Genomic DNA, 26,890 nt, shown 5'->3' with positions numbered 1-26,890 from the left:
GTAACTATACCACCTACATAATTTTGTACCACCCTTTATTCGCCTAACGGTACACCAAAATGGTATCTGTAAAGACACTGTTTTTAATAAGTGCACAGTATTCCCCAGCCGTGCACTAAGCCGTGGGCTTGTTCCCAGTTTTCACTTTTATGTTTAAAGCTGGGGTAAACCTCCTTGTAACTAAATATGTCTCTGAATTTCTGACAATTGTCCTAGAATAGTTTCCTGAAATTGGAGTCACCGCTTCTGAGGTTATGAATCATTGTAGGACTTTTGATCTCTGCTTTCCAGAAAGGTAGCCCCACCTGGCACACACAGAGGCCCCCACCGACTGGGGCACTACCTCACCTAGACAGAGAGTGTCGACAGTTTAGAAACCTGCCGCATCTCCTGCATGTAGAGACAGCAGTTATTTCTGACAGTAGTTATTGCTCCCTCCTGCCCATGGAACTGTCCAGGTCACTCTCACAGTCACTATCAAATAAGGAGCTTCTCCTGGAGGCCTGGATGGTCTATGGTCCCATGAGGTCACCATTACCAGAGCACGCTGCTGGCTTGGCTTGCAAGCTCCTTTGTACTTCCATCTGGCCCTTTTTTGTGGGCTTCTGTCCTCCCTGTTCTACAGACCAGCTTCTGCAAGGTGACTTTAAAACGGGAGCTCTCCCATTCAGAAACAAGATCCAAAACAAGATCTGATGTGCCCATCGCACCATATCTCATTTCAGCCTCACAATAACCCTGTAAGAAAAGTATTGTCACTATTCCCGTTTCACAGATGAGGACACTGAGGCCCTGAGATATCAAGGGCTTACCCAAAGCCACACAGCTGGTACGAGGCAGAGCTAGACCTGACCCCAGGGTCCCTTCCTCTCGAGGGCTCTGCAGAAAGTTACTCCCCAGAAATGACAACTTCAAAAAGCAGAGAACTCAAAGCAAAGAAATCAGCAAGGCAAACCTAACCTCATCCACCCTGGGTTTCTCCCTTTCTTCCTACAGGGAGTTCTTCGGACAAGGATGGATGAAACTGGAAAAGAATGAAAGGACCCCTTATATCATGAAAACCACTAAGCATTTCAATGATGTGAGTATGGGGGTAGGGGAGCGGGTGCAGTGCCTTTCTCTGCAGGTTTCTCTTCGGTGAGACCCTCTGAACGGGCTGTACACCTGGCTAGAACCAGACCACCTGGGTCCTCTCCAGCTCTGTGATTCATGGGCATGATAATTTCATTTAAAGCTCACGCCCATCCTAAAAGATGGGGGCTGTTATCACAGTTTAGATACAAAGAAACCGAGCCTCTGCAGGGCAGACACCTGAGGTCTCCTGACCAGTGTCTGGTAGCTCGTGGCCTTCCTCTGCGCTACAGCCCCAGCCAGAAGGAAGAAATCTCTCCCGGCAACTTCCCCGCATTTGCCCAAGCTCCAACCCCTGCAGCCGCAGGGACCCGTCTACCCCCAGCCTTGTGATAGCCTTGAGGGCATTTGCACTCAGCATCTTCATTCCTCTGTTGATGAATTTAACCATCAACACAAAAGCTTTTGACGGCCGGAAGTGGAGGCATATGAGTCCACTTGTCCTGACCGCCTGGTCAAGGCCGCATCATGTCACGCACAGCCGGGGGTGGACCTTCATCCTGGGAAGGTCCTCGGCAGCCTGGAGGAAACAAGGAGGACCCAGGTATTGCAGCTCAGGGGAGGAGCCCGACAGGGAACACAGCCGTAGAATGGAGAGCAGGATGTATAGCAGGAGAGAGGAAGCGATGGATGTGGGCGAGGCCCCAGGAAACACACACAAGGCCTGAGTCGGAGGACGCCTGACCCAAAAGTCCAACCACAGCACCAGGCAGCAAAAAAAGTCCCTCTCCGGGGACTTCCCTGGTGGTCCAGTGGTTAGGACTCCACACTTCCAATGCAGGGGGCGTGGGTTCCATCCCCGGTCGGGGGGCTAAGATCCCACATGCCGCACCGCGCGGCCAAAAATAAAAAGTCCCTCCCTCTCCCCCCCACCCCCTCCCCCAGTGTGTGCCCAGGAATCACGTAAGTAAAAGGTGAGACTATGAAGTGAGCATTTATTGAATGCTGACCATGTGCCAAGCACTACGCCAAGGGTTTCGTAAGCATCATCTCATTTCATCCTGTTATTCTCATTTTTGTCTAATTCTCTGTTGTGGATGAAGAAACCGAAGCTCAAGGAAGTTAAAGTTCACCCCCAGTCATCAGCAGGAGAACCTGCTTTGAACCCCCACAACCCACCTCCAGAGGGCTACCCTCATCGCTACCTGCTATTTGGCCATCTCTGTTAAAATCCACCTTCCTTTGTTTTCAGGTACACAGCATGTGTACCTCTTTGAAAGTGATATTCACAGCTTCTTCACAGTTTCTTAATCTCTCCCTGACACAGGGTTTGGTTTGCTTTTGTTTTTGCTGTTTCCCAGTCCTGTTGTCTTTAATTCTTTATCTTATTGATTGGTACCGGTAGGATCTCCAGTATCAGTGCTAGAACTAGGGTAAGTTGAACGAGGTGCTCAGGGGGCAAAATTTAAGGGACTGTTCACCCTTGAGTGCATGCACTTGCATCCTGGGTGCCTCCAGACCTGGCCCTTTATGACAGTGTTCAACAGAAATGGTGATAGTGAATCTTGTTCTTGGTTTTAAAGAGAATGCTTCTAATATTTCCCTGCTTAGGATAATGTTTGTTTCTTTATCAAGTTAAAGAAATTCTTTTTCTTATTCCTTGTTTGCTCATAGTGGTTTTTACTATAAATGAATACTGCATTTTATCAAAAATTTTTCTGCATCTATTGAGATGGTCGTATGATTTTTCTCCTTTAAATCTGTTGATGTGATGAATGACAGTTACAGAGTTTTCTCTAATATTCAACCCTCCTTGTGTTCCATGGACAAATCTAAAATATTCATGTTATATTAAACAAATGGATGTGTAATTTTTCCTTCTTGTATTTTCTGTATCTGGATTTGGTATCAAGATTGTACTGGCTTCATAGAATAAGTTGACAGGTATTCCTTTTTTCTCTCTTCTCTGGAAGATTTGACTACTCTATTCCTTTAAAAAAGTTATATAACATATGTAAAACTGTTTTGAATTCAGTGTTTTCTTTATGGAAAAAAAAATACTACTTCAATTTAATTAAGGTTTATAATATGTGTGCTATTTTGTACTACCATTCCTCCCGGATTCTCTTCAGTAGTTTTCCCTTCTTAAATAGTTTTATAATTCATTCTTCTTTATATGCATCCCTTAGAAATTTTTCTAAAGAAGAATATTTCTGGGTGGTAAAGCCCTACAGTTTATATTCATTGGTAACTGTCCTTTAATCACCTTTATTTTTTTTAATAACAAGTCATGTTTTTTGTACTTTTTATTTTTAAATAATTATTGATTCATAGGAAATTGCAAAGAAAGGTACAGGGAGGTCCAGTATTTCCTGCTGCCCCAGTTCCTTGTGGTTGTAGCTCCCTGATGTTTTGGCCCCAGCTTCCTACCCCCTGGCTGCTCCAGGTCCAGTCCACATTTAGTTTGTTTGTGTGTATGTGATTGTTTGCTGTGCAGGGGTAGAGTAGTCCTTGGATATGTGAGACCAGGGATGCCCCAAAGTGTGTGTCCTATCCAAGCTTTAGTTGTATGGTGGGAGTTTCCCTCAGAGCTTGGCTCTTCTTAACTCTCTGTTCTTCTGGATAAACTTCAGAATTACTTTGTCAAGTTTTCAAGATAACTCCCATTGCGTGTTTTATTGGATTGCATTAAACTTGTACATTAGTTTTGAAAAAAGACATATTTACCTTTCCATTTTGGAATCTAATCTTTTCCTTCATTAATCAATTCTTTTATTACCTTTGGTAATAAAAGGTATTTTTATTTATTTTTCATGTAGCATCCTACATAGTTCTCATTACAGGTCCCAGGTAATTTCCAGATTCCCACTGGTATTTTGAAGATGGTATCTTTTTTCATTGTATTTTCTAATTGGTATTGCTAATATATAAAAAAAAATTATTTTTGTCTATTGAGTCTTTAACCAGCTACCCTAATGAGCTCCGTTGGTTGTTCTGGCAGTTTTCCAATTCATTCTTCCAGGAATTTTCAAACAGACAATCATTTAATCTGCAAATAATGGTGATTTATCATCTTTACAATACTTACTCCTTTTACTTTTTTCTTATCTTATTGCATGGGCTTAAAGATCAGTAACTTGATTGCTTCAGAAATCATCCGCAATGAGGACATCAATGCGAGGGTGAGCGCCATTGAGAAGTGGGTGGCCGTGGCTGACATATGCCGATGCTTACACAACTACAATGCTGTTCTGGAGATCACCTCATCCATGAACCGGAGCGCAATCTTCCGGCTGAAAAAGACATGGCTCAAAGTCTCTAAGCAGGTGCGGGCAGGAAGCCAGCTTGTCCTGATGATCTGGGCTGGGGCTGGGGCGGAGAGACCAGAGGGCCACCATCCATAGGTGGATGAAGGACAGGGTGAGGGCCAGTACTCCCAGGTAAAACAGAGAACCTCTTCTCCTATTTCACCTGGGACCAGATGTCAGGCCAACGGATGTGGCACTAGGACCTTGTGGGACTTTAATTCCCACTTGAATAATCAATATGCCAAAGTGGGATATAGGACAGTGATTATTGGCCCCAACGCTCTTTTCCTTGAGTTGGGACAAAAGAGTGGTGACTTCTTGGGGATCTCAGTCCAGATCTGCAGGTTACCGAGATGGTGGCCAGATGATCCTGCAAGTCCTTTCCTCGGATGTTGATTTCACCAGCCCTTCTGGCCCCCAGAGGGTTAACTTGTCCCTGTTACCCATAGATAGTGTGTGACCTTAAATATGGGCTTGATCTTTATTCACTCAGAACCTGATTCTGAAAAACCATAAGGTGGAATCTTCCTCAGGAATAAAGCTCCTTGCCCTGGGGTCACGAGGAGGCAGATCTCCTGAAAGGAGAGCACAACGGGACACTTAGGCCACCTCCTTTCTGGGTACACTGGATGTCCCTGCCCCAGCCTGCATGTTGGCAGAAAGCTGGACAGTGACCACCAAGGGACAGGGTAAACCTCCAAAGGCACCAGTAACTTGGTTATAGTGTCTCTGGTCCTACAGCCAGGTGGGCTGTGTGGGGCCCAGGGTCTCCAAGGGGCCTGTCCCATCTGGACCGTTCTGGACTTACCCCCCTCATAATTCTGTTTCTCCCCTGCCCCTCACTACTCTCCTCGTGCCAATGGCAGGGCATGATTCTACTCCCCAGGCAGGCAGCAGGTCCATAAGTCCCTCCTACTTAGATAAGCAGCCAATCTCAGGACAGCCCTGGGACATCTCTGCTGCCCTTCCTCTGCCAGCCAATCACTGCAGCTCCAGATTCCAGCAGGACTGCAAAGTACCCCTTCCATCCAATGAGGCTGGGCCTCTTGCTTAGCACACAGAGATGCCAGGGTCAGGACGAAAACCAGAAGATGTCTCTCTTGTGAGCGGGCTTCTAGAAAGAACAGAGGCTGGAAGTGCGGGAGCTCAGGTGAGCAGGCACATCTGGCCACACGTGGCACACAGTGTCATAAACTCCTGAAGTCGGGTTGAGCAAGGCTGCAACAGAACCTCTAAGTCATCTAGGCTGGTCGGCCTGTCGAGGTTCAGACGTGGCTATGGGCAGAGTCTGAGGGACCCATTTCAGGTCAGCATCTTTCTTCTCCTGCCCTATTCCATCAGAATGATGTCATCTTTTCTAGAAGCCCACAGACCAGGCTCCATTTTCCTACCCCATTTCTGGGGGTGTGGGAATTTCTTGGCTTCATTCCCCAGCGTCATCCTTGTCATAGAGTTGGCAGGGAACTGCCTTGACCATCCTGAAGTCTTCCATTCTCTGAGGAGAGTGCAAATGGAGAGCAGTTAGAGGTCAAGGTGTGTGATCTGTCCTGCCTTCCGGGATGTCATTCAAGACCTAGGGCCAGCCAGCCTGGTCCAAAAAATCAAAGATGCCTCTGAAAACACATCTAGGCCTGCACCCTCTATGGCAGACTGGACCACACTGGCTTCCCCCAGCCCTTCAGTTTGCGCTATAGTTGTCCGTGTGCATAGTGCCCGGCTCCAAGAGCTTCTGGATAGCCGTGGCCGTGGCCTGGTCAACACCAACCAGGAACAGTTCACTGTCCCTCTGCAGGTATCCCATAGGCCAAGATGGCCACATTTCTGCAGCTAGTTTTTTTTTTATCATTCCCTTCCATGTGCCAGCCCAAAGCAGAAAAGCCTGTGTCCAAGTCCAGTCTAGCCTCGGCAAGAGTCAGAATTAGTTTGGGATGTCCGGTGCCTCCCCTTTCTTCTTCCAACCTCTCTTCCCATCCTCTTTGAAAATAAAACTTTCCCTCGGGAAAGGATCAGATGATGCATCTCTATAGGATGATGCAGATGACTAATGCAGTTATATGTGCTTCCTCTCCCTGGAATGGTTGGATTTCAGTAGAGACATAAGCCTCTCTTTGACTAACTATACTTTTTGGCTTCTTTGGAAGGAGCAGCCTTGGCCATCCAGAAGTCTTGTTTGGTGAACAGGAAAGGATGGTATTTAAGAGGCCATATATAATCATCTTTCGTCCTGACACTATTTCCAAGGCAGGCTCCTTGCTTGGTCTCTGGTTTCAGAGACGTGTTCCAAGTGCTCCCATATTTCGGCTCCCTGGTGTCCATACTCCAGCAGAGATGCCCAAGGCCCCAGGGGGCCTGCTAGCCCAGTGAGCCTCAAAGGATGGAAGCTCCTGGCATGGCCAGAAGGTGCTTGAGCTGCTTCAAGTCAGAACACACTTTCTAAGCAGCAGCTGGGAAAATCCAGTGGCCTCCCAGGATACACATCTCCTTCCTGGACAGAGAGCAATAACCGGAAGAGGAGCAGACACACACCTCAAGTAAGCACGCAGGTGCGGAAGAAATCAAAGTGTGCCCACCTCAGAGCCACGAATTGGCCCCAAGTGTATGCAAAAACCCCACCCACCAGAATATCCTTTGTACCTTTTCATGGTCTCTAAGCGTGGTGATGCTACGTGGCTGTGTAGCTTTTATGTCACCCACAATTCTGGACTGTCTGAACGAGTATTGCCCTTAAGGAACACCTGGACCTACCCTCCCGTTTTCCAGATACGAAGGTCAAAACCTAGCAAAGTGAGTGGAGCGCTACCTTGCCCACGGGCGTGCTGAGGGTGGGCGACAGAGTCCACTGAGGGCTCTGGACACTCAGACCCCACATCTGGCCTCAAGCTGCAGCATCTCATGTCTCTGCAGGTGGAGGGGAAAGAAGAGGAGGCAAGAGCACAGCTCTGGAAAGAGATTAAGTGCAGGAGGGCCGTTGAGAGCCTGGGGTGGAGGTTGGCCTGGGCGTCTGAGAAGGGTCATCGCAGGTGAAAGCAGAATCACCTGCCCTTGGCTTGGTGGGGCTCGTTCCATCCTGGCCTGTGGCTCTTTCACCAGATCCAGAATAAATGTTTGCTTTGAGCGGGGTCGGTCCAAACCAGGCGGCAAGACTTCGGATTGATAGGAGGGACCGAGCAGATGGGTGTGCTTTGCCATCCTTTCTCCTTGAAGAGTGCACACCAACCTCTTCTTCCATCAGAAGGAAGATTTAGCTTGTCGTCTTCCGCAGGCAGTTTTCTCAGATAAAAATTAGACCCGACGATCAGGGGTGTACTTGGCCTCTGTGGCCAGTGTCCCCTCCAGGCTGACTAGCCCCTCTGGTAATAAGATGCACGGCTCGTCTCCGGCCCGGTTTCTCAACCACATTCTGGATTCTGAGGATTAGAGCTGGAAAGGTGGTCACTAGTCATCTCCCCGTTTTATGAATGAGGGCGCTGAGGACCTCAGAGGTGAAGGGGTTTCCCCAGGTCATGCAGGAGAAGCACAGAGCCAGGCTCCACCCAGGACATGCTCTGTGGCACACAGCTGGTCCCTTAAGACAAACTCCAGCCACCCAAGTTGCTCCGGCCTGACACGTCGGCAGGGCCTGGCAGGTCATTTGGCAGATGGGACCCTTTGCTGCAGGGTTTCCTCTTCTCCATCAAAGTCTTTTCTCCTTTGATGATCAGTTCACCTGCCATCTTTTTTTCTTGCTTCTTAAATCTGGGTGGTGCTCCTGATATAGCAAAGTGAAGGTATGAGAAGATGGTCACATCTTTTGGGTACAGTCATTAGAAAGATCGTGATGATGACGCATCGGCCATGCCCTGTATCGGGTCCAGGTCCCTGGAGTTACCCCCGCCAAGTCCTTCCCAACCACCCAGCTCTCAGGACCCTGACACTGGGACCCTCCTGACCCTACTCCCATGTTTCTGAAAGATGTATGAGCACGAGCAAGCAAAACAAAGATCCGTGTCTGCCTCCTCAGGAGTCCAGGGTCAAGTCCCCAGACCCAGGAAGTCCCCAGATCCCCGTGCCCTATCTCGAGGAGGCAAAGCAAAGCCCCGGAGTGTGGGCCAGAGTCGCGGGCCTTGCTGTGTGCTGTAAATACTTCTGATTCCTTCTAGACAAAAACTTTGATTGATAAGCTCCAAAAGCTTGTGTCGTCAGAGGGCAGATTTAAGAATCTGAGAGAAGCTCTGAAAAAGTAAGTGTGTGTCATTTTGTCACCGTTATTTTTTAAATTGGAGAACCACACTGCAGAGGCATTCACGTGCCACCCCTGGCTGGAGCAGGAGGTCTGTCTGTCTGTCCATCTGTCTACCCACAAGACCGACCCCTACACATCCCAGACCCCCAGGGCAGGTCAGCTTTGTCCTCCATCTTCTACCAGAGAAATTCCAAGGTGTCAGGGCATTTCCCGGGAGAGGCACAGCAATAGCCTTGAGACGTGCAGTAGCTGTGATGATGATAATAGCGGTGCCGGATTCCTTGATTCCAAAATGCACGTTTTATTTTACATTTTACCATTTCTGACATCAGGATGCATCTCACAGTCAGTGTATTTGTTTCGTATGATTGTGTTTCCTTTTTGTACTGGATAATTAGCCATCAAGACAAGAGTGCATTTTACACACAATGGCATCTTGGAATCGAAGAAATATGGTTTTACCAGTAATTTACACCTTATAGTTTGCAAAGTTTGTGCCCTGCCTGGCCATGGTGTGTGCAGCCCCATTAACGCTGCCTGGGAGGTGGGCCTTCTCAACCTCGACCTTCTTGTCCTTTAGACCAGGATTTTGTTGTTTTTTTTTTTGCCACACCACGCGGAATGTGGGATCTTAGTTCCCCAGCTAGGGTTCAAGCCTGCGCCCGCTGCAGTGGAAGTGCAGAGTCTTAACCACTGGACCACCAGGGAGGTCCCTAGACCAGGACAGTTTTTGTCGTGGGGACTGTCCTGTGCATAGAAAGATGTTTCTCAGCATCCCTGGCCTCTACCCATGAAATGCCAGTGTCCACCCCGCCCCCGCCGTTATGACAACCGAGAAGGTCTCCAGACATGGCCAGCTATCCTCAGGGAGGCAAAATCGCCCCCGTTGAGAACCACTGTTGTGAGACAGATTCTCCCATGATGTTTCTCCAGACAAGGACACAGGAACTAGTGGCTGGCCCAAGGATTTGGGGCCATGGTGACAGAGCCGGGCCTCGGCCCAGGCTGGCCTCCCAGGCCAGTGCTCCATGGTTTGCCCGAGGTTACCTCCCATGAGGGTCCAGGCCAGCTCTCCCAGGGCAGCGGTGACTCGACCCGTTGGTACATGCTGTGGCCACGTACGCACGTGAAATGTGGGTTTGCTCACTCTGGTTAGACACGCACTTGGGGTTTCTCCACTAGTCTCTGCCACTGTGTTCCCCTCGGGCACTTGAACGTGTGCCCTGTTGGGCTGGCCCTCACCCTCTCTCTCCCTGCCTGGCTGGCTACTTGCTGGACTTTGGAGAGACCCTGGGAGACCTCTAGGGTCCTGGCTCCTTATAGAGCCCGGGAATGCCTTTCCTCCCTTCCGCGAGGGATCACGTGCTCACTGCCAGTACAAGGCCACTGAAGTCCGCGACCACCCAGCACGTCCAGCCTCGCCGGTGGCTCTGACACACCACACACCCGCCCTGCCAGCCCCCGTCTGCCTTTCTCGTTTTCTTCCTGCCGTACCTGGTCTGTCCCTTGTGCCGGCTCCGTGTGCCATTGCCTTGACCATCTCCACTTTATTTGTGTCCTCAGACAGATGTTCCACCCATCTGTGCTGTCCGGCCGTCTCTCCTCCGCCTGGGCTCTGCGGAGCCCCCGTGGACTGTGCTTGCGGGGAGCTGCCCCCCCCGTGCATTCACCAACCTGTCCGTCCGCCCGCAGGGTGCTCTGCTCCATCAGCCTCCTTCACATGGCTTCCTCGTCCACCGCCGCCGCTGCCTCCACCGCGTCCGTGGTCCCCCATTCTGTCTGAGTCCCCATGCTGACTGTCTTCCCTCTTTCAGGTTACCCGTGGGCCTATGTAAGTGCCTCTCCCAGACGCCTCTGCTCCCTGCCACACGGGACGGAGGTGGTCTTCGGGCATCTGGGCGCTAAGACCTTTATGCAAACCGGGTTCCTGCCTTATGGAGATATAGGCCAAGCCAGGCAGGGGAAGGACAGATTGGGGCAAACGTGTCTGCACTCTTTCTTCGGAGGCACTGAGGTTTATACTTAGAGCGGTGTTGTGTCAGGGTCTGGGGGTCGTCTCACCAGGCAGGGGACGGGCCGGAGGGAGTGCAGTGAGGTGGTGGGCACAGCTGGTGACCCCCCCAGACAAGGAGCCCGTGACGGACCCCACCGCGTAAGTCCTCAGACCCATTCTGAGGTCTTGGGCATCCTTTTTCTTCTGTCATTATATCATTCAGCCTTGTGCCAGCAGCCGGGCTAGCACGTGACCTTTTCCCTTTACCGCCAAATCCTGCCTCCCATCCCCAGCCACTCTCTTAAATATCCCCTAGCCCACCTACGGTGCTTCAGTCCCCTGCCCGGGCGCCCCCAGATGAACGTTATCTACCCTTCTCATTCCCCAAACCACACCCTGGTCCAACCCATGAGACTGTCCCCTCCTCTCAGCCACCCAGGGACCAGAACCTTCCCACAGCTCCAGCCAACAACATGTGGCTGAGGGCTAACTACGTTCGGCAGTAAAATGCGGTCACCAGCTCTTTGGGGGCCAGTCCCAGTTTTGCCCGTCCGTCTCTGACGGGCTCATCTGCACTTTTGTCTTTAGCTTGAATAGGATGCCCACGGAAGGAACGCAGGGGCCGGGCTCTCACTGCTAGCTGCTGCCATGAAAGCCCTTCCCGTCTGTTCCCGTCAGTGGAGGGTGGGAACAGCTCTGGAGGGGCGAGTCTGCCAGCGGACCAGCAGGTCACCACGCAGCCACCTCCAAACGGGGGGAGCATCCGTCTATCTACGTGGATATGATGGATCCAGAGTCCTGGAGTTCCAGAGTCTCAGGGGCTCCATCTTTATTTTCTGTCTGTGGCCCCAGAGCAAAGCCCAGTCTCTTGCTAATGAGACAACAGAGCAGGGAGTATCCAGGAGGCAGAAAGCAAGACTGGACCCCGAGTCCCACCCACACTGCCCACACATTGCCAAAAAAAAAAAAGAAAAAAAAAATTTTTTTTTCCATAACCTGAGTACCTGATTTCCCTACACCCCATGCCAGCACCGAGACCTATAAGAGAGAGCAGCCCATCCCACGGCTGCGACGGGGTGAAGGAGAGGGCTGACCCGTGCCGTCACCGCCCGTTTCCTGGGGTCAGGTGGAGCGCCCCTCGGGCAGCTGCATCTCGCTTTGTCGCCGGTACCAGTTAATTTCTTTCATCCCCCTTGACATCAGCAGGAATTTCTTGGTAGAAACATCAAGTGCGGGGGCCCCAAACAACCACAGACGAGATCCAGCTGTCAGGTGTCACCCCGTCTAGGCCTGCCCGAACGCCAGGAGCAGCTTTTAGGATGGGGGACGGGGCACTTTTCTTTCTCTCCCTGAAACGTCAGACACAGGCATGGCGGGGCTCTGCCGAAAGAGGAAGCGCCCCCCCACACACAATTTCAGCCTTGTTGGCCCCGCCCTGATCCAGGGCAAGGCTGGATCCCTCCTGACAGGGGCCAGATGCCCACATGGAAAGTTCAGAGCTAGCCATAGGTTGGGTGTTTTGTCTACACGAAGCCCCTACCGTGCTCCCCTGCTCACTCAGATGCTCAGCACGGTCTGTCTCCATGCAGTGGGGCCCTTTGGGGGCCCTCCACCAGCCCCGTGTGCCCCACACCTGTCCCCACCGCCCCCTACACTGGCCACTCCAGCAGCCCCATGTATTTACCTACGTGGCTCTGGATTTGGGTTGGTTGGGTGTGCGTGTGTGTGCGTGTGTGTGTGTACGTGGTTGAATTAAGAGTGGTGTTCCCTGGACCCCTCACTGTGAAGGTAGTAAACAGGAACAGAGTTTGGTGCTGGGGCTGGCAGTGCCACTTGCCGTGACTAAATTGCCCGTCCATCACCTTTCCACTACTGGATCAGAAACCCCAGTAAACACCTCAGGGAGATCCACCTCCCTGGGACACCAGAGGACTCCCAGACTTTTTTCACTGGTCTGGGTGGTCAGAGCCCCTGTGAGGCATTCGGAAACACCCTGCGTTCTTCAGTCATTCACAGGCAGCGAGCAGCACCCAGCTTCCCCTTCTGCCTCTATCTGAGATAAGAGGTCCTTTGAGCTCTGCGGGCTACCTGGTTCCCATTAAGGGCAGGGGGAGTGCGGCGCCCCCCAGAACCTGCCGGTCAGCACAGTGCCTCAGCCGTCCAGCTCCAGAGCGGCTGCTCAGACCTTTGAACTCTTTCTCCATCAGATCCACCAGCCTGTGCTCCAGACTTGGAGTTTGACGGAAAGGAAGTGAAAAGCCAGGCATGTAGAAGTCATGGACTATAATGGCCAGAAGGACCCAGAGAGGTCTGCCAGTGACCAGTATGATTCTTGCTTTTTTTTCTTTTTCACAACTCACAGTAAAAAAAAAAAAAAAAAAAATTGCATTTGACAGTGTGACCCTATATACAAATGTATATATGCATAACAGCAACAAAAATTTCACAAAGCAGTTTTAGTCCATGCAATGAACCCAGATATCATCTATTCTCTCTTTTTTTAATTTAAAAAAAATCTGGTCAACACTCACCAAATTGGTTTTAACACCCATGAAAGGGTGAAGACCGACAGTTCAAAAAACATTTCTCCTGCTCACTGTTTCCCAAACTCCAAGCATCCACTTCCTTCAAGACTTTGCCGTATCCGTGTGTCAGCTATATTTGCATTTACTTAATGGTCTCCTTTAAATTAACTCACTATTTCCCAGAAATACATTTAAATGAGAAGGAAAACTCTATACAGCAAATGGGAAACCAGCGTATTTGCCATAAATACACAGGTTACCATAAAAAATAAATACAGTGAAATCAAAATAATATTATTAAATTCTGGCCAGATCCTGGTGTTTCCTGAGTGAGACCTGTTACTATTTGTTCAAAAAGAAAAATAGAGGAAAACGGCACGTGTTAGAAAGAGTCAAAGCTATGCTGTCACCAAATGAGCTCTCTCCTTGAGCAGTGGGGCGGGGGGGGGGGGGTGAAAATCTAATGTTTCTTATCATATGAATCAATTTATTTAAACAGTGTCTGGGCATCACCTAAAATCAACTCTCAAATCACTTAAACTTGTCTTAGCTAACATTAGTTCTCTGGTACGAGGGGAACCTGAGGACCAGAGAGGGAAAGAACTGGCCTAGGGTCACACAGCAAGCAGGCAAGGGACAGAGGCCAGGTTTCTGTTCTTGCTCTACCATCCTCCCTGCCTCCCCTTCCTCTGGAGTGGCAGGACTGTCACAAGGAGACAAAGGTGAGATGGGCTAGAAAGGCGGGTCCCTGTACCTGTGTGCTGAGCTGAGAGAAGGCTCCGGAACACTGTTTGAGGAGTCCCCTGGGTGAACTATCTGGAGCTCTGCCAGAGGAGAGTGACCACTGGACCCATCACAGAGTCACCCCCTTAACCTAGCACCCCACCCAGAGGCACCAGAACAAGTTGTGCAGGAACAGTAACAGGAGCCCCTGCTTCAGAGCCACAGATCAGAGAGGTCCGGCCCATACTGCAGAGTACCATCCCCACGAAAGCCATCCCCCAGGAGCCACCGGTCCTGGGAGCCGTCTCACCCAGCGCCCCCGCCCAGAAGCCGAATCCAGGATGGTGATCTCAGAGGGCAAGGGTTCCCTGAGCTGGCAGCCCAGTGCTTGGGTGGGCAGAGATCCCAGTGGGGAAGAAGTAAAGGGAGAGAAGTCTTGGGGAAAGAAAGAGACAAGGGGCTCGGTGGGGTGGCTGGTGGTGACTGGCAGGAAAGGGCACGGTGCTGTGAAGCCCCCCAGGATGTGATTCTAGGGCGGGATCGGGATGGAGAGTTTCAGGGGAGAGACAGAAAGGAAAGGCGAGCTGGGAGGGGGCTGGCGGCCAAGCCCCAGGGCTCCATCTGGGAGGGAGAGCGGAGAGGTAGAGGAGGGCCTTCTGGCTTGGGGTGGGAGGGGTGATTGATTGAGATGCCCCAGGCCCCAGCAGGCACCATGTCACCCCCACCACCCCGGAGGACTGACCCTCACACCCAGCTGGCAGTCCGAGCCCCAAGAGCTGCTATGACTCTCGGCGAATAGAAATCCCTTTCCCTCCAGCAAAGCGAGAGATGCATGCGGGGTGTTCTGTTCTTGGTAGAGGCTCGAGTTTTTAAGTGAAAAACTTCTGTTAACGCCATTTGCTTCAAAGTTGTGACCCACCCTGTGTCCCTTACCTGGGGATGTACCTCACTGACCTGGCCTTCATCGAAGAGGGGACGCCCAACTACACGGAGGACGGCCTGGTCAACTTCTCCAAGATGAGAATGGTGCGTTCCCCACAGGAGAGCGGGGCAGGGGTGGGGGGAACATCAAAACCCAGACCCAAGCCCCGGGCTCACCCGAGCTGTGCCCGACAGTCCTGGCCGACTGGACACGGCACACGCACTGGGGAGCCTGAACCCAGCTTCTCCAGTAAGAACAGTCACTTCCTCAAACGAGCAGCTAGCATCTGGCAGGCCCGGAGCCAGCTCTACCTGCCTCTCCTCCTTTAATGCCCACAGTCTGAGGGGTGGGTGCTCTTATTATTCTCCACCTTACAGGTGAGCAGGCTGAGGCTTGGAGTCATCAATGACCAGCCCAAGGTCACCCCTAAGGAAAAGGCAGAGCCGGGTCTGGGGCCCAAGTCTGTCAGACTCCAAAGCCTGCCCCTTTATTCGCACCCCATCCATTACTGTTCAGATAAGCACTTGCGTTATGTGGCCGCAGCAAAGTCATTTCTGCAGCACCTCTAAGCAAGTAGGTTTCCAGTTTCCCCAGAGGAGTCTAGACCCTGAGAGGGGAGATGAGGATCCTTCCAGCAGGGAGCCTGCTTTCCAGCCAACCTTCTCGTCTTCTCACTCCAACTAGAGAGCCTCTATTTGTATCGGTTCTGTGTCATGGGGTTCCTCCCGAGATTTTGTTCAATAGGTAAGGTTTCTCTGTCAAAGGCAAGTTGGCAGCACTGACCTGGGAACAGGATGGGGGAGCCCCTTGGTGTGGTCTTGCACGTGGTGGGCACGTAGAAAGTGGCAGAGGCCTTTAGCTGTTGCTGGAATTGAGGGGGGCTGTTTTAGGATGTTGGATAAGCCAGCACCACTGATCAAATGATATGTTTTTCTCTTAATCACATAGTATAATTAACCTATAGATTCTTTTTTTTTTTCAGCAACAAAAATCACTCATTTATTTTCATTACTCAGAGAAAATGATGGGTAATTTTCTTTTACCGTATTATCTCTGAGTCTTTAAAACAATTCTTTCTTCATCATCTATCATGTGACCCTACTAAATACACTTTTTACCTTTCAGAATATGCATCTTTTTTATTGAAGTATAGTTCCTTTACAATATTGTGATAGTTTCAGGTATATGACATAGTAATGCAGTATTTTTATAGATTATGTGACTGGATAAAGAAGATGTGGTGTATACACACACACACACACACACACACACACACACACACACGGAGAAAGAGGAATGTTATTCAGCCATAAAAAAGAAGGAAATTCTAAGAGGTACAAACTATTGCTTTGGCCAAAAAGTTCGTTCGGTTACTGAATACGTTGTTCAGTAAAGTTCTTGGTAAAAATGAAAAATGTGTCTTTACTTGAAACCTAACGAACTTTTTTGCCAACCCAATATTATGTATAAAATAAGCTACAAGGTTATGTTGTACAACACGGGGCATATAGCCAATATTTTATAACAGCTATAAGTGGAGTATAACCTTCAAAAATTGTGAATCACTATATTGTGCACCTGGTAACATAGAATATTGTACATCAACTATAGTTCAATAAATAAATCAATTGCATGAAATTCTGCCATTTGCAACAATGTGGATGGACCTAGAGGGTATTATACTTAGTGAAATAAGTCAGAGAAGGACAAATACTCTATGTCATAACTTATAACCTGTAGACGTATAGATTCTTACCAAGTGTCAGCCTTTGAGGCAGGTGGCTGGTTTAAAGAAACTCTCGCTGCCTCAGTGGGGTCTCCCAGGAGGTGAATTAAGAGGCTGACTGCAGACATGTCTGTGGATGTCCCTTCTGTTGTGTTGCATGGGTTGGGGGGAGGGGGTTTGGGGGAGGGGGTACTAAGAGAAAACTGTCTTCCAAACCCCTCCTTCCTTCCCGCAGATATCCCATATCATCCGAGAGATTCGCCAGTTTCAACAAACTGCGTACAAGATAGAGCACCAGGCAAAGGTAAGCCGGCAGCTTTTTCGGTCACTTCCGCTTTTTCACAAGGGCTCTGGCTGCACTGCCTTCCTCCCTGCCTTTTCCGCTCCACACCCAACCACTTTCTGCCCCGGAGTTCCCTGGGCCCTCTCTTTTCGGAAACCCTTCTTGTCCCCTGTCCCCTGACCCGCCCTGAGTTCCTCCGCCTTTGGACTGCGCTTGTGCTAATCTTTCAGCTCCTGTCTGATTTTTACCTGCCATGGGATGGTTTATAATCATGTCTGACCTCCCCTGAGGCAGGAGAGGCAGTGTTTATCATATCTTTTCGAACTGCTCACCAGTTTCAAAACTCACAGCTAGAAAGGGCACACAGCAAAAAGTCCCCCAGCCTCCAAGTTCCCCTCCCAAAGCCAACCGTATCATCCATTTTTTGTGTGTGTATGCAAACACACCCCAACTTTTTTTTTACTATAATGTCTACTGTAGCATACTATACATTGCTCCAGCATCATTCCTTCTTCCCTTAATAACATATCTTGGAGATATTTCCCGTTGAGGCAGAGGCATTCTCCTTCTTCCTTACGGCTGCAGAGAAATTCAGGTATTTATTCGATCCTCTATACTGATGGACATTTAGGTTGTTTCAGTCTTTTGCTGCTATAGGCAAGGTGGGGGAGAAAACACCTTGTACATTCGGGAATCAGAGGGTGCTGTGAGAGTGTGAATCCAGGGCCTGTACTGGGGTTGGGGGACAGGGCCCATCTGAGAAGCACAGAGACCGCAGACGGCAGCTATGAGTAGCCTCAGACAAGCCTGAACCAGGTGGGACTGTGGGCTTCTAGAAGGATCTGGAGCCGTGTCCTAAGGAGAGTGGGAAGCCCTGAAAGGAGCTTACAGGACTGGATTAATACGCATTTTTTAAAAGGTGGTGGGGCTGTATGGAGAGAGGTTGGCATGTTAGTCTCATTTCACTACTCAAACCCTGTGCTGTTAGCCCCATTTTACAGTTAAAATAACTGGGACTTGCTAATCCAGACTCTGGCTCCGAATCCTATGACTTTTTTACGCTGCCCAGAGATGTACTTGCTTTCCATCCAGCTTCTTAACCTCCTAGTTTGAAGTTCACAAAAGATATCCAGCTCCAGACACACTCCTGAACATACCAGAAAATCAAGCTCTTAGTATTTTTCCCTTCTACCTTCCTTTGTGATAGACTTGCCCTGTTTCCTGCCATGTTCCGTGAACTCACTATCTGTCTTATAGCTGACAGCCACAAAGAGAAGAAAAATCAGTGGGTGAACCAATTGTGCCACTTTTTCCTTGTTCGCTCATTCGCTCAAGTATTTACTGAGCATGTACTGTGTGCCAGGCCCTGTATTAGGCCTTGGCCCCTTCTTAAACTAGCCCTCGAGCTCCATAGGCAATACAAATACATGTTACTGCCCTTTAGACTCTTTTCCTTAACAGCTTTGCAGTGGTGGTGTTTGCTGCCAGTCTCCTGCTAAAGCAAAATTTTTAGGGAAACAAATGCTCATGACGGAGGAAACTAACTAACCAGTCTGCTGATTCCCAGAGTGTTTGGGAGGGTTGAGATTTTGTGCTCTAGAAAGGACTGTTCACAGGAAGCTGCTAGCTATTTATAAAAGTCTGGTCTATTTCACATGGCTATAAAATCACCACATCTTTATCAGTGGCTATGAGTTAATCTAGACCGTGGTAGCTGAGATTGTCTTCCTCGAGGTGCTGGGTGAGAGCCACTCATCAGACACAATAATCATTTCATCTGTGACTGGTGATCAGCGTCGCAGGAAGCCGGTTCCGTCCCTCACAGTAGCAGAGGGTCCATTAGCAAAGACGCTCGCAACAAAGACTTGATTTTTCTCAAGCAGCTCAGATGATTCCCAATTACGTGCTAAGAAATATAATGTGTTTTCTTCTTTCTGCTCTGAGTTTCTGTGGAAAAACATGAACCTCCGGCTCCAAACAACTGACAAGTCAATGAGCCTGGGAAGATGCTTTTCGAAGGGCGGGTGGGGTTTGCTTATGAGATCTGGGCTCTGATCTCTCATCGTACACTGAACACACAGGAATCCAGCAAAACACTTGAGAGCAGTGTGACGTGGGGAGGGAGGAGGAAGGAGAGTGATTGAGTCCACGAGGTGACTCTTCCTGATTTTCCACTCTGAGATTTTGCCCTGGAGTGAGCCCCATGAGACGAAAGCCTCCTTAGACGGCCTCAGTTTCCACTGTCTTCTCTTGGGTGAATCTCTCTCGGTGTTACAAAACCTGGTGTTTAACTACGTTTTTCCAACATACAGAAACATTGAAAGAATTGTGAACACCCGTACATCCACTACCTAGATGCTACAATTAACGTTTTAGATATGTAGATAGAGATGTTTTTTTAATATGAGCCCCAAATATTTCACCTAATGTTCAACCAAAGAAACGGTGGTCAAGAGTAATTTTGACTATATGTGATTTTATATTACTGTGAAGACAAAAAAGGCAAAAAATAATACTAAGAAACAGCACTGCTTAATGCACCTTTGCCTCATGTGCAAGCCTGGCACCCCTCCCCGCCTCCACCCTAGTGCCTGATTCCCGGGAGACACCCGACGTCCACGTAGTATTATGGAGGTCCCATCGCCCTGCCATTCCTTTTTCTCTTTTCCTTTTCTCAGGTAACCCAATATTTACTGGACCAATCTTTTGTAATGGACGAAGAAAGTCTCTACAAGTGTTCTCTCCGAATAGAACCAAAACTCCCCACCTGAAGCTGTACCCAGCCCACCGCCATGGACACATGCTATATGATATTGTACATAGTCGTTTGGTTTCTCTGGGTTTTCTTCTTTAGTATGTGCTTCTCCAAGAATACAAATCCGTTCTTGTTCTTAGATTCCTGTAGAACCAAAATATGAATCTCTGCACCGGTTAGGACTTGGTCCACGCACCCCATCCCTCGTTTCCTGCAGTGCCTGTTTCTCTGAAACAATTGTACTCTTAGTCTGTTCTTCCCAGCCCCTCACTCTCCCCCAAAGGGAAAACAGAATCCGTGCATACACGAATCTTTGGCACCAGTCCTGCTTCTGTCCGTCCCCAGCCCAGGCCCCTGGGTTGAGCTGGCCACACAGCATCCTCCGGCATGTTCCATGTAGCTGTTATAACAGGGTGGGGGGTAGGGGGGAGGCGGGAGGGGGAACCGTACCCTGAAGTCCAGTCATCGACGAATCTTCCCGCTGACGGTGATGCCAATTTCCAAAGCAGCTTTTTCAGCCAAAATCGCAGGTCTCAAAACTCCGTGTCTCCCAGTGACCTGGAGGGAAAGGAGTCCTGTCCGCTGAGAACCACGCCCTGCGACACTGAGGCCACCACCTCGTTCAGGCACTACGTCGCTCCTGGCTCTGAGAATAAACCCAGGTAGCGTGACTAGCAGTCTCGATAACCCTGGACAAGGCCCTGGAACTTCCTGAGGAAAACAGAATCACAACACAAAGTCATGTCGACTTCTGCCGACGGCTGCCCAGCATTCACTGCGAGTCGGGAACACACAAGAATGTCACTTTTCCTCTATGAGCTGCCTAACGGTCACTACAAGCTTACGTTGAGTTGCTCCAAGTCTGTATGCCTTGTGAAAAAAATAGTACCACACTGTAGAATTAGGAAATCAATAACCAAGTGTTTTTATTGCATATACTGTAGTCCTGTCTAAATGCCTTCTAGCAGGAATATAGTACCGTAGTGCTTATTCTGTGAATATTACCATCTATTTTTTACATTGTACAGTATAGAAAACACAGGTTAACTCTGAAGTGGCAGGCATGCTCCACTCTGACAAACAGACAACTTTTGCTGTAAGCAATACCTAGTGGTATGAGAATTCTCTTTCAAGTCCTACAATATTTCAACTTACAGCTTGTTTGGAAAAAAAAAAGAAATTTCCATTTTTGTAAAAATATATGTTTCCTGATTACCTCTTGCTAATAAATCTATTCTATCTCAGGGTGAACAGCGGAATTTTGACGGGTTTCATTGATTCACGCAAGGGATATTTGCTGAGCACTTGGTCCTTATCAGGCCCTGGGCTCAGACCAGAGATCTGGAGCGATAAGGGCAGAATCCCTGCTTTTGGGGGGTACTCAGAGTCTGATGAGGGAGACTGTTGATGTTCTCTATTGCAGCAGGAACAAATACCTCCAAAACTTAATGTGATGGCTGAAAACAATCTTTCACGGTTCTGTGAGTTGACTGGGTCCAGCTGGTGGTTCTTGCTTGGAGTCCCTTGTGAGGTGCCGGTCACAGAGCAGCTGAGGCTGGAGTCATCTGAAGGCTCGACTGGATGGGGTGTCCAAGATGGTGCTCTCCCATAGCTGGGGGCTGAGCTGGGCTGTCAACCGGAGCGTCCACACGTGGCCTCTCCACGTGGCTTGGGCTTCTCACAGTATGGCAGCTGGGTCCGAAGAGCAGCCTTCCTAGAGACTCAGGCAGAAGCTGCAAGGCTTCTTCTGACCTAGGCTCAGAATTCCCAGAACACCACACCCACAGTGTTCTATTGGTCAAGCACGTCACCAAGGCCAGCCTGGTCACAAGGGGAAGAGAATCAAGCACCTCCTCTTGATGGGAAGAGCCACAAAGAATGTGCAGCCACCTTTAAGCTACTAGAGAGACAGACCGTTTGAGCCACGCTGTCACAGGATGGTGCAGGAAGTGCCTTGGGGACACCACGGAGGAAAGGACAGTGGTGGGGGACTGGAAAAAGCTCTACAGAGGTGTAAGGATGGTGTGGGATAAGTAGGGATGATTTTCCAGAAGAAGGTGGCGGGGAGGACATGCCGGGCAGGGGGACCAGCGAAATCCCAGAAGCATGAAAGAATACACTTGTTTGGGGAAGAGCTAGTATGGGTGTGGCCCCAGGGAAGGCACTGGTCCTCCCCAGACCCCTCCTCACAACCACCCATGAAGGGTGGGCCCAGAACACGACCCTCAGTGACAGGCATGAGGCCCGCTGGGAGGCAAGACCCTTTTCCCTGGGAGCTGCAGCCAACAGGCTCCATGACTGCTTGTTTTCTTCAGACACAGAAAAGCAGTTAAGGTTGCTGGGAGGATTCAGTGTGCTGCTACAAGCTGCTACCCTGAGGTGATGAGCACGGGACAAGCACTTGCTAACCATGAGCTATCTGTAGAGCCCTGACTGTTTCAGGTCATCTTAGGCACTGTGGACTTAGCCATGAACAATGCAGTCAAGGTCCCTGCCTTGGGACTTCCCTGGTGGTTAAGACTCTGTGCTCCCAATGCAGGGGGCCTGGGTTCTATCCCTGGTCAGGGAACTAGATCCCACATGCCACAACTAAAAGATCCCACGTACCAGCAACTAAAGATCTGGCGTGGGGCTTCCCTGGTGGCGCAGTGGTTGAGAGTCCGCCTGCCGATGCAGGGGACACGGGTTCGTGCCCCGGTCCAGGAAGATCCCACATGCCGCGGAGCGGCTGGGCCCGTGAGCCATGGCCGCTGAGCCTGCGCGTCCAGAGCCTGTGCTCCGCAACGGGAGAGGCCACAACAGTGAGAGGCCCGCGTACCGCAAAAAAAAAAAAAAAAAAAGTTTTGAAACTAGAGAGAGGTACTGCACAATGTTGCACAGTGTTCTGTAGGCATTAAATGTCTCTGAATTCTACACTTTAAAATGGTTAATTCATGGGACTTCCCTGGTGGTCCAGTGGTTAAGACTCCACGCTTCCACTGCAGGGGCCACGGGTTCCATCCCTGGTTGGGGAACTAAGATCCTGCATTCCACGTGGTGTGGCCAAAAATTAAAAAATAAAAATAAATAAAATAGTTAATTCATGTTATGTGAATTTCACCTCAAAAGAAAAAAAAAAGACAGAAAGAACTGAATGTAACCGTCTGCTCATTAAAAAGTGCTCCAGATGTGATCAGAAATTATATCAGTTAATGGGATAACTCTGAATTATATGTTTTAAAATGGTTAGTTGTATACTATATTGATTTCACTTCATTTGAAATTAAAAAAAAAAAAAACAGTAAAAAAAGAAACGGGGGCAGGGGGTTGTTCAGAGAGAGCTTCTTAGAGGCACTGTCCCAAACTGGGCCTTGAAGGGCTAGAAACCCAAGGTTTCTAGCTGAGCAAAGAGTGGGGGGCCTGAGTGTCTCAGATGAGAGACAGTCCGAGTGATGGCTGAGCAAGTCTGGTGAGGCATCCAGGGAGAGAGGGGACCAGGCAGGTGGCAGGTGGGAGGGGCCTGCCGGGGCCCCTGAGTGGCTGGCTGGGGAGTCACCCAGAGGTACCACAGCAGGGCTTGATGGTGAAATCAGGCAGACTCCCTCTGGCCCAACCTGACTCTATTTTCATTCAGACAGCCCCTTATCAGCACTGATCACAGCATACGCCATAATGTATGTTCAGTGTGCAATTACTACCCACACTCAGATCAAGTGACTCGTGGCCCAGAGACAGTCAAGGCCCATTTCTTATTGCCGGCAAGGGAAGTCAGGTATGTCCTGCTCACACAGGACAGGGTCCTGGCAAACCGGCTGCTCGCCTTCCAGGTCTGGAGCCTCCCCACGGCCCCAACTACTGTGCTTTCTCTTTGGTTCCCGCCAAGCCTCGTGTCCACCCACAAACCCGTACACCCATTCTTGCTTCTCTCCAGCCCTCTCACAGCACCCGGAAACCTCATCAGGAGGGGAGTACAGCACCTGCAAACCTCTCTCAGCCAGGATCCGCAGCCCCTCACATATCACCTTTAAAGCCACCAGCGTTTTATCGTCTGACTCAATAAATAACAACAGCGACTGCTACTGCTACCGTTTCTGTCCAACTTGCACCGTGTCAGGCTCTGTGTCTGAGCTCGAGCTCCTGGGTATTTTTACCTCCATTTCACAGAGGAGGGCAAGATACAGGAAACCTGATTTTCAAAATATTTAACCACCAGTATGGCATGAGTACTGACCACTCAGACTAACGGCCAAAAGGGTGCAAACTTGCTGAAAATCAACGAGCTCTGCAGGACACTCTCCAAAATAGTAGAGGATGAAGCATAACAGTGTGTGATGCAGATGATTAATTCAGGAGATCAGGAAGAGGAAGTTTCTGTGGAGGCAAGAGGACAAGGCAGGAGGAGGGGGGTGGAGGTAGGGCTGTGCCCAGAACAGGGAGCTCACCTGTGGACTGGTGAGGAGTGCAGTGGCAGTGGATGCTGCAAACAGAGTAGGGATATATCATAGAAGGTCTTAAGTGAAAACAAAGGAGTGTAGATGGGGAGAATGTGTGAACAACAAGTGACTGAAGGAGGCCCTGGAGGCAGACATGCTCTGGGCTCCAGCCCCTGAGTTCCTGCCGCCTGCAGATGCAAGAGTGAAGCAAACCGAACAGGGATAAGTTTCCCCTGCACAGGAGTACAGGGGCTTACAGAAAAGTCCAGAAACTGGTGCTCCGTCATAGGGCCAGGACGAGGGTGAAAGAAATGAAACATACCCTCTCAGGTGTAACATTTAAGGGAGGGCCAAAAAACTCAGTCATGATATTTTTATTGCATAATATTTTAATGCAGTATTTTAAAATAACAAAAATTAATGCAAATCCCTATGATGAACAAAATATCACACATGAAGAATCAAAACAATGACAGGATAAAACCCTATACTTGCTCAACATAACCTTACTGGCTTCACCCCAATCCTGGCCATAATGAAACACAGCTTCTGGACTTTTCTGCAAGCCTTCACACTTTCTTGGATGTGAATACAGCATCTTCAGGGCTTAAAACAAAACCAGTGGTGGTTCCCATGTTCCCTGACTTCTTAGGGGACAAACAACGCCTTCTCATGCAGTTGGAGGACATTGTCAGGCTGACTTCTCTGACTCAGGGCAAGGGAAATAATCAAGATAACTAAACAGGATGTCTCCTTATCAACAATGGAGCTAGCAAGAGGTCCAACTTCATATTACGATCCAACCGAAGTTGCTCTTTGATGCAGACTTATACACCTCATGCATTCGTTACCTTTCCCACTCTACAAACGCTCTGGTCACTCATCTTTATATCCAATGATTCATCCTTCCACCCATCCCCATCTATCCATCCAATCCATCCATCCACCCATCCATCCGTCAGTGAGGCTTCTTCTGACCCTGCCTCCATTTATTTTTTTTTAATTATTATGATTATTTTTATTTATTTATTTTTTTGCAGTACGTGGGCCTCTCACTGTTGTGGCCTCTCCTGTTGCGGAGCACAGGCTCCGGACACGCAGGCCCAGCAGCCACGGCTCACGGGCCCAGCCGCTCCGCGGCATGTGGGATCCTCCCGGACCGGGGCGCGAACCCGCGTCCCCTGCACCGGCAGGCGGACTCTCAACCACTGCGCCACCAGGGAAGCCCCCACCCATCCATCCCATTCATCCATCCATCCATCCATCCTTCCTTCTTTCCAACCAAGCATCCATTTAGTCTTTCAACCATAAAGCCATTTTCCCATATATCCATCCATCCCTACTTCCATCCATTCATCCACTTATGCATCTTACAGACCGTCATCCACCCAAACCACTTAACCAGACCTCTGCTTACCTACTATGTAAAATCAGCATGTGGGTGTGAAAAGAGCTCCATCACCTACCAGCAGACCTACTTAACTTCTCCAAATCTAATTTCTTTATCAAGAACGTGGCTGTGTGCATTCTCAAAGAACCTTCACGGGGCTGTTATGAGCATTAAAGAACAAAATCCCTGTAAATGGTAGTTATTGTAAATATTACATTATTATGGCAATTATTATTATTATTACAAGATGCTAGAGGTAGAGGGCAGAAATATAATAAGTCTGGTGAGGGGCCCAGTTTTCCTGCTGGGATGCTGACTCTGACAAGTGATCTGGGAAACCAGTTAAAGCCGTAGGTAATAGCTGGGGAGGGGATAATGTTCTGAGGGGAAGAGGGGAATGACCAGCAGATTTGGCCTAAAGAAAAAGCATCAGTGGAGGTGGGGTGGGCAATAATTCCTAGAACAGTAAGAAGGAGGCGCTGACTGAGGATTTCAGGAGCTGCGGTTGGGGTTGGTTGGATGCCTGAGCTCTGCTGATGCGTCAGGGAACTCTAGGCCTGGACAATCAGGAAGGCAGGCAGGCCTCCAGGCTCAGTTTCATTCACCTGCTTCCGTGGAGCAGCTGCCCACTCCTGTGGAGAACTCTGGACTCAGTTAGCCAGGGGTTCAAACCCCAGCTCTCTTACTGATTAGTTGTGGGACCACAGATGAGTTACTTAAGTGTCTCAGTCACCTCATCTATGTCATGGGGGAAAACATCAATAGAATTAAGAAAGTTCATTCATGTAAAGCGCTCGGCACTGAGTCTAACACATCCCTAGAGGAGATAATGACTCCTGGGTGTGGAGGATAAGACCTGCTCTCCCCTCTTGCCCTCCCCAGACTCCAGAAGTGCAAAAATGGGGCACAGGAGCCCGAGACCAGGCCCAGCCCTCTATCACCAGAGACACCAGTCAGCTCGAGCATTTCACCTGATGTACTGGTTTCCCATTGCTGCGGACCAGATTACTACAAACTTAAGAGGCTTAAAACGATGCAAATTTATTACCTCACAGGTAGAGAGGTCGGAAGTCCACGTGGAGGGACTTCCCCAGCAGTCCAGCAGTTAAGACCCCCATGCTTCCACTGCAGGGGGCACAGGTTCGTCCCCTGGTCGGGGAGCTAAGATCCTGTTTGCCACGTGGTGTGCCCAGAAAAAAAAAAAAAGTCCACGTGGATTTGGCTGGTTCCTCTGCTCCAGGTCTCACACAGCTGAAAGCAAGGGGTCAGCAAGGCTGCCTTCCTTTCCGGCGGATGCCGCAGGACGAATCTGCTTCCAAGCTGATTGAGGTCGTTGGCGGAATTCAGCTCCATGTGGTTGTGGGGTTGAGGTCTCCGTTTCCTTACTGGCCGTGGGCTGGGGTCATTCTCAGCTTCCAGAGGCCACTCACAGTCCTTGGCTCAGGGCCCCCGTCAAAGCCAGCCATGGTGGGTAGAGTCCTTCTCATGGTTCAAAGAGCTCTGACCTCCCTCTGCCTCATCTCTCTGAGCCTCCCGCTTTCCTCTTCTGCTCTGAATGGC

At 49.6% G+C, this 26,890-nt stretch overlaps 1 protein-coding gene across 1 annotated transcript in view; it reads left to right on the top strand.

The window, feature by feature from the left end:
• The window catches only part of RASGRF1 (Ras protein specific guanine nucleotide releasing factor 1), a 104,078-nt gene extending 84,117 nt beyond the window's left edge, over window positions 1–19,961 (top strand). The window contains exons 22-27 of the mRNA XM_060003597.1: window positions 997–1,081; window positions 4,200–4,397; window positions 8,519–8,598; window positions 14,751–14,868; window positions 16,726–16,794; window positions 19,452–19,961. Coding sequence (XP_059859580.1) covers window positions 997–1,081; window positions 4,200–4,397; window positions 8,519–8,598; window positions 14,751–14,868; window positions 16,726–16,794; window positions 19,452–19,544 — 643 coding nt within the window. The 3' untranslated portion in view covers window positions 19,545–19,961. The remainder of the gene's footprint in view (window positions 1–996; window positions 1,082–4,199; window positions 4,398–8,518; window positions 8,599–14,750; window positions 14,869–16,725; window positions 16,795–19,451) is intronic.
• The last annotated feature ends 6,929 nt before the right edge of the window (window positions 19,962–26,890 follow it).

Source organism: Delphinus delphis, chromosome 2 (assembly GCF_949987515.2).
Source record: "Delphinus delphis chromosome 2, mDelDel1.2, whole genome shotgun sequence".
Classification (NCBI taxonomy): Eukaryota; Metazoa; Chordata; class Mammalia; order Artiodactyla; family Delphinidae; genus Delphinus; species Delphinus delphis.
Note: the sequence above shows the minus strand (reverse complement) of the source record. Positions and strands in the feature narration are given on the sequence as shown.